Source organism: Monoraphidium neglectum (genome assembly GCF_000611645.1).
Source record: "Monoraphidium neglectum strain SAG 48.87 unplaced genomic scaffold scaffold01146, whole genome shotgun sequence".
Taxonomy (NCBI): domain Eukaryota; kingdom Viridiplantae; phylum Chlorophyta; class Chlorophyceae; order Sphaeropleales; family Selenastraceae; genus Monoraphidium; species Monoraphidium neglectum.
The window spans coordinates 6,824-17,355 of record NW_014012482.1 but is presented as its reverse complement, the minus strand read 5'-3'; the positions used below and the strand labels follow the sequence as shown (position 1 = coordinate 17,355).

General features: G+C 62.2%; 3 protein-coding genes across 3 annotated transcripts; all 3 read right to left on the bottom strand.

Annotated features, from left to right (window-relative positions):
* Window positions 1-570: 570 nt before the first annotated feature.
* MNEG_6816 (hypothetical protein) lies at window positions 571-2,045 on the bottom strand (the record flags this gene model as incomplete). The annotated part of the gene is made up of 4 exons (XM_014044714.1): window positions 571-626; window positions 745-838; window positions 1,143-1,502; window positions 1,797-2,045. 4 exons carry the CDS (start codon window positions 2,043-2,045, stop codon window positions 571-573), a joined length of 759 nt encoding a protein of 252 aa, XP_013900168.1.
* Window positions 2,046-4,148: 2,103 nt separating this feature from the next.
* MNEG_6815 (hypothetical protein) lies at window positions 4,149-5,518 on the bottom strand (the record flags this gene model as incomplete). Its single annotated transcript, XM_014044713.1, has 5 exons — window positions 4,149-4,201; window positions 4,400-4,466; window positions 4,744-4,868; window positions 5,056-5,181; window positions 5,506-5,518. 5 exons carry the CDS (start codon window positions 5,516-5,518, stop codon window positions 4,149-4,151), a joined length of 384 nt encoding a protein of 127 aa, XP_013900167.1.
* A 581-nt stretch (window positions 5,519-6,099) lies between these two features.
* Window positions 6,100-9,042, bottom strand: MNEG_6814 (26S proteasome regulatory subunit T1; the record flags this gene model as incomplete). Its single annotated transcript, XM_014044712.1, has 7 exons — window positions 6,100-6,225; window positions 6,448-6,675; window positions 6,916-7,035; window positions 7,189-7,260; window positions 7,753-7,853; window positions 8,181-8,694; window positions 8,923-9,042. The coding sequence occupies 7 exons, from the start codon at window positions 9,040-9,042 to the stop codon at window positions 6,100-6,102; spliced, it is 1,281 nt and encodes a 426-aa protein (XP_013900166.1).
* Window positions 9,043-10,532: the final 1,490 nt, after the last annotated feature.

Genomic DNA, 10,532 nt, shown 5'->3' with positions numbered 1-10,532 from the left:
GGGGGGGGGGGGGTCGCACGTGGGCCGAGGGGAGCTGCGGCGGTCCGATTTGGGAGGTTGCCTGACTACGGCGCCCGACAACGAACGTCTCAGTGAGATGTTGTGTTGTGGGACTAGCACACATTCGAGATGGATTCCGGGGTAAAATGTTGGGCCATGGCAATAAAGCCACATCAACAGGTATCTTCAACCAGCCACTCATCCACAGCCACCAATCGCTGCTGTTCGCATCGCAATGGCCTTCCAGTGTGCAGCGCGACGGGGCTTGCGTGGCTGCAGATGCGTTGCCGCAGAAGCGCCTCGCACACCGCGTGCAACCCCGAAGCCCCTTATTCCTTGGGCTGCTGCTGCATAGAAAGACCCCGCGCGATTGGTCCCGCCAAGCTGAGCCCCCTGGCCTCGCCCACCGGTGTATGGCCTCCTTGAGCTGCACGTTGGGTGCGATCATCAGCTTCCCGGCCTTCAGAGGGATGCCTGAGACACCACGAGTAAGGGGGGGATGCCAATACAAGGGGAGGGGCGCACGCAGTCAACATGAGGTGGCCCGTCACAATTCAGGAACAACCAGCTTCATCGAGCTCCGTGCGCCCCGTCCGCCGGTGACCAGTGGTTGGCGCCGTGCGTTCCTGTGGCCCCAGACAAATGGCTGGCCCCAATGCTTGATCTCCCCGCGCGCAGTCTGCCTTGCCATGGCACCCGCCACCAGCGCGCTGGTGCACCCAGGCGGTGCACACACGCACCCACCCGTCTTGGGGCACATGCGGTGGCCGTTGGCCCACCAGTCCAGCAGCGCCTGCCGCTCGAAGCTGTGGCCGCTCTCCAGCAGCACCACCGGGTCCTGCGGCCAGGGGACAGGGATGGGAGGAACGGGTTGGTGGGCGGCGGTGAGGGGCAGGAGTTGTCGGTTTGGGCCCGTGCACAGACAAGCTGTCGCGCCCCAATCCGTTGCGGCATGGCCGATCCAGATCCCGTGTGGGCCCGCTGGATCTGTTTGAGACCCTCGCACATGCTTCCAACGCATGGCCGCCTTGCCGGGTGTGCAAGCACCCCACACCAGCTCTCCCCCAACACAAACAAAACACATGCATACGCGCACAGGTCTGCACATAGATACGAACGCGTGCGTGCACATTGGTCCTCACGTGCATGATGAGGGTAGAGAGGGGGCACAAGTACTCCAGGGGCACCGCCTCATCCTCCACGTCATGCGCCACCCTGATGACGTCAAGAAGCACCCTTAGGTAATAGGCCGACAGCTCAGCGTGGTCCCCATACGCCTCGTTCGGGTCCCGCGCCGCCGCCATCGCCGCCGCAGCGGCAGCGACGGCGGCGGGGTCGCCCGCGGCGCCCTCCGCGGCGGCGGCGGCAGCGAAGGCCGCGGAGGCGTTGGCTGAGTCGACGACGGCGGCGATGGCGTAGGCGCGCTGGGTGCGGATCTCGCGGTGGAGGTCGCCGACGGCGGCGGCGTACTCCGATTTGTTAAGCGCGCGCTCGCCGTTGACCTGGAACAGCAATCATGTTTGCCATGGCCATGGCATCTTGTCACAATTTTAATCCATGGCCACCACGAGCCTCACTTGGGGCGAGGCTCAAGGGCGCAACTCTGCGGAAGGCTTCGCCACGCAGAGGTGGCTGCACCCGGCACTTCCGGCCCCTGCATGCAGTAGCGGCGCCACGCCCCGCAATGCAGGACCCTGCCACTTGCGCTGGCCTGCACCCCAGCAACGTACCCCGCCAATGACTCCAGGCCTTGATAAAGGACCCTGGCATCACACAACCCCAAAACCCCCACCCACCGCCTGCAGGATATCCTTGCACTTCTCCTCCAAGTCTGCCGCGTACGCCTTCACCCCATCGCACGCCGCCCTGAAGCTGGCCAGCAGCTGCAGGTGCGCCTCTGGCAGCGCAAAAGTGGTGCGCTGCAGGATGGCGCGGAGGCCCATCACGTCGTCGGCGGTGTCGGGCAGGTGCGACAGCGCCTTGGGCGGCAGCTCCCCGAGGGCCATGTCGATGCGCGCCACTGCAGCTGAGAAGCCGGCCAGCATATGGTCTGCCTGCAGGGGTTGAGTAGCACAGGTGCGGTTGTTTGAGGCAGACCTGGCTGCTGCGCGGGGCGCACAGAGGGTGCGGTGCGTTGCGAAGGCTGTGTGCGTGGACCGATTGTTGGGTGATGACGGCTGCTTTGTCCGCAACGCTGGTAGGTTTGTGGTGCAGGTGTGGCTGGAACACACACCAGGAGGCCCATGGCGGACGTGTTTCTCAACGCGTGCGCATGCTCGCTGCGCCGCGTGGCTGCATGCTGCTTCCGCCCTGCTCCAATGGCTGCTCAGCAGTCCACCTGATCGGCCTGTAACACCGCTTGCAAAGCCCTACGCAACTGTCCATTTTCAGGGCAGGGCCCTCATACAGAGCGTCTGTATACAGCCACGTTCGTTCCTTTAGCTTTGCACGTGCGCTGCTACCTACTGACATCCACACCCGCACACATACAACTGGGAACACCCATCCAGAACCCTCACCCCGGCCATGACACAACACACTGATGCACAAGCTGAACTGTTCACCTGCATGAATGCTGCCACCTTGCCCTTTGCTGCACAGTCCTCCAGCATGTACTTCACTGCGCTTAGCTCCGCCTCAACGTGGCCCAGCGCCGCAGAGAGCGCCGGGTCCCTTGTCGACGCATACGGCTGCCGAGGTGCGACAGGTGAGGAGATACAGCGGGGTTGGCCGGCGTTGGGCAAGTGCGCGGGGCGGGCGGAGTTTCAAGGCGCAATACAGTGGGCGGCAGCGTGCGCGGCGTGCATGGGGCCCGATGCATGGGAGGCATCGCGGACGGCATGAAGGGCGGACAGGGGCAGAGATGCACATGGTGCAGCCAACGGGATTGGCTATCATGGTCTAGTGCAAGCAAAGCGCAGCACGTTGCGCAAGACCTCACCCGCAGGTCTGACACCAGCACCTCTGTCCGCTTCATGTACCTGCAGTGAACGTGCAGCTCCGATAAGCGTGCGGCCGCCTCGCAGCGCATGGCGGTTGCAGCGTGCGCCGCGGTGGCCATGTGCAGCGGCTGCATGTCGCGCCTTGCCTGTACCCACGCACCCTGCCAATGATTACCTGTAGAGCCTGCGGGCGTCCTCTTTCAAATGCTCCATTCCCTCCACCTGCCGTGTGCCCGGGCCACGCAGCAGCACAGGTGCAGCACGCCGTCAGGTGCAGGCAGGCTCACAGCGCGGGTGACCTCCATAACTGGCTCGGATCGCATCTCGAAGCGCTGCGCCCGAGCCACCGTGGTCGCGCATTAGGCCAGCCCGTGTGCAAACACCCAAACGTCCGTAGATCACACTCACGAGCTCCAGGGTCTGTCGAACCAGCTCATTTGTGTCCATACCACTTGAGTGAGAGCTCCTGCGCTCCATTGCTCCCAAGCGCCCCGCTGTGGAGCTGTGCCCCCTGGCCCGTGCTTAGCAGCGGGTGCGAAGTCGCCCGAGACCAATAAACACGAGAATCAAAGCGAGTAGTTCACAGAAAGGCCCCGGCAGCGCGTGCCAGCGGGTTGGGAAGTGGCTGTTTTGCTGGTGCCAGCGGTGAAGTGCACACACATGTTCACCCTGCTGGGTGGGCCTGGTCACACCGGGCGGGAAGGGCTGTGCGGAAGGAGCGCATTTCAGCAAAGGTGTAAAACACCTATAATAGAGCGATAAAATCCCTAACAAGAACACACTGCAATGAGCCTATCAGCAGGGCTGCCTGTGACTCGAGCGGACAAGCAGCGCATGGAGGGCGGCCTTTCACCAGGCCACCCAGTTGAATGACAGCATTGCGGTAATAAGACCTCATACTTTGTTACAGAGAGCAATCACAGGTTCCTTGAGGCTCAAAATACACTGCAGGGTGTTGCTGCACCTGGGGGCGCCATCATGGGGCACAGCTGTGTCGCGCTGACCAGATGAGATGACACAGGTGACCCACCCCATGGCAAAGGTTGCTCCGCACACGCGCCAACACGCAGGTCGGCGCTGAAAATTTTGTGCCAGGTGGTCGAATACGGCATCCGCCCAGGCGTCAAGTCAGGCACAGCGGTGCTGAGTCGCAAATTGGTGTTGGATTGGAGGCGCAAAGCTGCGTCGCTGAGTTGAAATTGGATTTCACTGAACAGTGATGGAGATGTCTTCACGCTCCGCCTCGCCGTAGCTCTCATCTGCAATTATGGAGGGTTTGATGCAGGCAGGTTTCAGGCCTGCTTTTGAATGGCGAGCGACACCTGCGAGGGCGGCCGTGATGACACACGCGGCGCTCGCCCTGCTGCAGCAAATGAGCAACCAAGAATCACAGTGTGGCCACATGCTCGGTCAGCCGCAACAAACCCCTAAAATCAGGGCTGACGGTTGTGACTCACGCAGCGCGTTGGCGAACTGCAGAGTGAGTGTGTGCTTGCCCGGGGTCAAGGGGACATCCACAGAAACCTGCAAAGGGGCAGCATGTGTTGGATGTGGTCCAGCGCAGTGAGCAGAGGTCGATTACAGTGCAGCCCCGAGGTGCGACGGTAAAGCAGCCAGACTCCCGCATCAACCGGCGCCATCAGGCACGTGGTTGGACACAGCTACCTGCAATCGAAACCATATGCGGTGAGGGCTGTTGCATCGCCTGCCTTGCGGCGGAACGCACGCAAGTCCGGGCGCCCCGCGCAGTGCCCGGCGCCCGCGACTGGCGAAGGCAGGGGCGGCAGCGACGGCGGCGCACCTGCCCCTTCCCGTAGTGCAGGTGTGTCGCGTCAAAGGGGATGACGTCACCCTCCTCCAGTTTCTCGGAGCTGGCGCGGTCCACGATCACGTGGAAGTGGCCGGTGCCAGGCACCACGCCCTCGCCTAGGGATGAGTCACATTGTAAGAGCAGCGGTCATGGGACAACAGGGTTGGGAGAACAAAATCGTTCATGTCAGCAACACATGAATGCGCCTGGAACCAAGCAGCACCCAGGCCGCTCCATGCCGTCGCATGGGGGTGCATGCAATGTGGTCGGCTGCCAGGCGCAGTGGTTGGGCCGGGCACCCACTAGCAGGCCAAACGTCGTAGCCCTTGACGGCCAGCTCCAGGTGCACTGGCGAGGACACGGTCGCGCCGTTGTCCACGTTCAAGAACGTCACGCTAGCCAGAGAAGGCGCGGGTGCCGCCAGGAGCGCTGCGAGGGGCGAGGTGTGCAGCGGCGGCGGCGGTGGCGGCGGAGGCGGCTCATGCGAGGGCCCATTGGCGTGCGCATGCATTGGAAACGGCCTCATGCGGGGCTCCTGCAGCCTGACCGTGGATTGGGTGAAGGCGGGCCCAGCAGCAAGGCGCCGAAAGCGGCGGACGTGGTGCTCTCCAGACGTTTCCTGCACCCGCCGCCGTTACGCGCCTGCAGTGGTGGCGACGGACGCTGCAACTGCTTTGATGCGATCCGTCGAAGACATCTTGCAGACAATGCTGCAGCTGCGGGCCCTGTGGGCCACGCGCATGTTGGAGGCACGGCTGGCGATCATTGTGATGGTTTGACAGGAAAAGGAGGCGGCGAAAAGCACAACAAAGTCCTATGTTTCAGATAATATAAAAGAATTACTGGGTTGATGCAGAGGCCAACAAACAATGTGTCCGACTGTGCGCTCTGTGCCGCGCACTTTCTTAGCCTCCGCATCCACAGCGTAGGAAAGGCGGGCGTGTGGCGGGGGCGATCAGGCCGCCTGCGCCATCGTGGCGACGCAGAAGCATGGAGCTATGGATTGTTGTGTCTTTCAGCCTGTCCACGTGACGCTGCAATGCATCTGGCGCCTGCTATGACGAGGGTGATTCTGTTTCTGAAGGCCACCGATGCCACAGCAGCCATTCGGCCTGCTGTCCCCTCCCTTAATTGGTCGGCCACAGCAATCACCTTCAATCGCTGCATTTACTGATTGCGTGGCAACTCCTGCATTTTCCAGCAGGGGCCCGCGCCCCCGCAGTCACATCGCAAGGACCCGTGGCGCCCCCAACGCGCACTCCTCGCGCGCCCAGGGCCAGGCCGCCCGCAGGCGACGCCTGCGGCCGGCGCACGGCCGCCGCCCTTCCTCCCCCAGCAACCGCCCTCCTAATTGTACACCATGTACTTGGGCGTGGCGCTAAACTTCTGGTAGCCCTTGATGACCTTGTTGACGGCGTCAAGGAAGTCCTTCTCAGTCACCGTCTTGCGGCGCGCCCGGATCGCAAACATGCCCTGGGGGTGCGTCAAAGGTTCCACGCGTGCATGCTGGCGATTCAGTTGCGTGCCAGAGTGTTGCAGTTGAGCAGCCAAGAGTGCAGGGTAAGGGGCGGGGAGGCATACTCCATGACCGCCTGCCGATGCACTGTGCTGCAGACGACACAGCACAGTGCACAGCAAAAACTTGCCAGCTGACAAATCCGCCCCAGCCCGCGGACCAGGCCACACGAGACCCACCGCCTCGGTGCACACGCTCCGGATGTCCGCGCCCGTGCTGTTGGGGCACAGCCGCCCCAGCAGCTCGAACCGCACGTCCCGCTCGCACGCCATCGCGCGCGTGTGGATCTGGAAGATCTGGGTGCGGCTCTCCAGGTCTGGCAGGCCGAACTCGACCTTGCGGTCCAGGCGGCCGGGGCGCAGCAGCGCGGGGTCCAGCGTGTCTGGGCGATTGGTCGCCATCAGCACCTGGCGGCAGCAGAGGACGAGATTCGAAATGAAGTTCGTGTTGAGTGGTGGGACTGGCGGGTGTGTGTGGTGGAGGGCGTGGCTGAGTTGACGGCACAGGTCCTTTCAAGCCAGGCAGCCCTCCGCAGTGAAACAAAACGCTACACCTGCGACACCACCACTCCAGGGGGGCCAAGCCCCAAGGAAACCGCAGAGTGCACCGCCGGGGGCGGACCGGACCAGCACCCCCGGGGCGCCCACCTTGATGTTGCCGCGCGAGTCGAAGCCGTCCAGCTGGTTCACGATCTCAAGCATCGTCCGCTGCACCTCGTTGTCGCCGCCCGCGCCGTCGTCGTGGCGCGCGCCGCCGATGGCATCCACCTGCATCAGGCGTGTTCAGGGCCGCGGGCATGTCGAGGGGGCCTCAGAGGCGGCCTGCCTCACGCAGCGCCACCCAGCCAGGGACAATGGTCGCACCGCAACCCCCAGAACGGCAGCTGTTGGACATGGCAGCAGCGGGGGGCGGCGTCGCACCTCATCGAAGAAGATGATGCAAGCCTTCTTGGACCGCGCCATCTGGAACAGCTCGCGCACCATGCGCGCACCCTGACGGGTTGTGGGGCGTGGTGGGGTTAGTGATTTGGGGTCTGGGGCTGGCTGGGATTGGGGGTGTTCGCCGGGTTTGAAGCCAGTAAGAGGGTAAGACGGGAGTTTGACAGAGGCGCAAAGGGCGGCCAGCGGGCACGTTGTCGCTTTGGTCAATGGAACCGTGGCCAAGGGAACAGTGGCCAAGGGAACAGTCGATACAAAGCAAGACCGTAAGAGCGTGCAAGGCTGTCCAAAAAGCCCACGACAGTGCGGCCTGGATGCTGCCCGCAACAAGGTTTTGAGTGCTGTGATGCCACGTTGCTGGTATGATGCAGCGCCCCAACGCATTTAACAACATTCGCTGTTGATTCTGCAGCCACCTTGGGCTTTCCCATCAAATCCTGATGATTCGCCACACCAATCCAGGTAAGCGCTGAACAGCCAACCACAACCTGAACCTGGGCGCCATCGTCCACGCCTGCAGCACCAAGCCCCAGCCAGGTGGCTCACCTCCCCCACATACTTCTGAACCAGCTCGCTGCCGATGACGCGGATGAAGCACGCGTCGGTGCGGTTGGCCACGGCGCGCGCCAGGAGCGTCTTGCCCGTACCTGCAGGGAGGGGGCGCGCATGTGGCGGAGGGGCTGAGGGACTGGCTGGGGCCAATGTGCCATGTGGCTGCAGCTTGGCTTGCTGGCGTTCGCTACCAGCTTGCTTGCACGTGGTTGCACGCGAATGCTGCAGCAGGAACATGCATAGCCTTAAGCCGTTGCCGAAACATAAAAAGACTGGGCACGCGCCTAGCACTTCGCGCCGCGTGGCGGCCTCCAGCTGACGTAACTCCCGTTCCCCAAACATGACCTGCCCGCACGCGCGCGCATGCGCATATCCAGGTCCACCCTCAGCACATGTCACACCGGACACACGCACATCCCCACCTGGCGGCCCGTAGCACAGCACGCCCTTGGGCGGGTCAATCCCCAGCTGCACAAACTTCTCCGGGTGCAGCAGCGGCAGCTCCACCACCTCGCGCATCTTCTCTATCTGCTCCTTGCTGCCGCCAATGTCGCTGTACGTGACGTCGGGCTTCTCTTCCACCGTCATCATGGTCACGCTGGGGTCGATCTTGGGGGGCAGCGGGATCTGGATCTGGTACTTGTTGCGGTCGACGCCCACCCGCATCCCCTCCTCAATGTCCGTTGGCGCCACCTTGTCCCCCAGCCCGACCACGAACTTCGCGATCTGCTTTACGTTGATGACGTACTTTGCCTCGTCGGTGTTGGGGTTGATGATCTTGGTGCAGCGCGCGACCTGCAGCGGCTGCTCCTCCTGCATCATCTGCTTGTCCGACACGAGGTCCCAGCGGCTGGGCGGCGCGAGGCCGGTGTCGCTCTCCTTGATGCCCGACACGTCGTTGACCTTCTTCATGATAGACTTGATGTCCTCCTCCACCTGCAGGGGACGTTGGTCCAGGCCGTTTCAATTGGAACATTGCATGATCGAGCTGCACGGGGTGCTGCCATGGTGCTCTTGTGCATGCTGCACCTGCCGGGCATTAGATGTATTGCGGGGTGGGCGCGGCCGACGCTGCTGGCGACCTGGTCCAATGCAATTGCCCCCAGGCATGGACGCACCACGTACGCATGCGGAACCGGCAGGGGCGGGTCGGTGTGAGCGCACCTTCTTGATGGGGGCGGCATAGGGGCCAAGGCCATAGTTTTTGAGGAAAGCGATGTCGGTCTCGTCCAGCGCCTTGATCGGCGCATCCTTCTCCTCGACATAGTCGTCGGTGGCCCCCATCGCTGCTGCTGCCGCCTCTGCGGTGAGCGCCCGGGTGGGGGCCCTTCTGCGAACGCCGGGGCAGGGGCATCGCGGGCCCGATGTGCGCAGGGCTGTGGGTGGCTCCTCGGATTTGACCTTCACCCGCTGCTGGCAACCCGGCAGTACAGCAGCTAAGCTGCCTCGCGGAATAAGCTGTCAGCTTGCTCAACTCAGGCATGGCCATGCCCCTGCGCTTGTGCATCCGTGTCTGTTGCTGGTGCGCAAGGCACAGCGCTCTGCCGCAGTTCAGCACTGCTCCTCCTCTGCACCCCCGAGCCCATCATCGCATGGCCATTACTTCCATTATTGTATCATTCATATTATTCGCAGCTGCTCCCGCACCTATGCAAGCGGGACTGGACGACGCGAGTGCCCCAGATCACGAATGCCGCGGCTATCGAGGGCTACGGGTCTTGGAAACGCAAGTTGCCAAAACTCTTTGTGATCCTCTATGGACCTGCGCTCCAGCTTGTCGATGTGGTGATGCACCCTCGACACAAGGCAGAAGCTGCACGCCTGCTGAAAATGCAACGAGTCCACCGATTTATAATATGAACAGGCGTCACGTGGCAAACAAAATGTCTATATACGAGATCAGCTGTGAGACAACGTATCATACATCTTTGCGCACCTCACGCACATCGCTGCTGCCGCTGCGCGTGCATTGAGTGCAAATCCAGCCGACGACTTGCAACAGGCTTGCACCCTGGCAGGACTGGCTCTTTGATTTTGATTGTATCGATATCCAGTGGAGGATTGCGGCCTGATCGTAGCTGTCTGGAAAGCACGGCCATGGTTTGACCAAGCGTCGACCACACCGCCAGTGCTGCGAGGCGGCACCCCCGCGCTAGCAGCGGCCATGGTTGTGCTGACAGAGGCCATGGTACGGGCCAAGACAAAGCTGGATGACATGGCGCAGATCAGGAGCCTGAATTTGTGAGCACATACGCGCCCTACACCTGAAGCTCTCCAGCTGATGCACATCCAGCTGACTGTGCGTCAAGCCCTGCATACAAACTGCCTGTCACTTTTGTACAATGCAATGCAGTACGGACGTTGATTTATCACACCAAACCTATTGGCACGTCTAAAATATGTCTGCCGCCGCAGGTGGGGGCAGGACATTGCTGACGTCACCGTCCTATGGCGCCTCCCAAATGTGGAGGTGCTGAGCCTCAGCATCAACCGCATCTCAGGCCTGCGCTCGTTTGGCCGCTGCCACGCGCTGCGGGAGCTGTACCTTCGGAAAAATGAGGTGGCGTCGCTGGAGGAGCTGCGCTTTGGCGCGCCTCCCCAATCTTGAGGTGGGCGTGGGCGGGGTGGTTGGACACAGGTGCATTTGAATTGAAGCACACACCTGGCCCTCGCTCTTTGTGCGTGTGCAGGACCCCAACGCAGAGTGTGGGATACATCACAAAAGATAATATGATGATTAATGCAAAGTAGGTCTCCGCAACAAAGGATTTGTT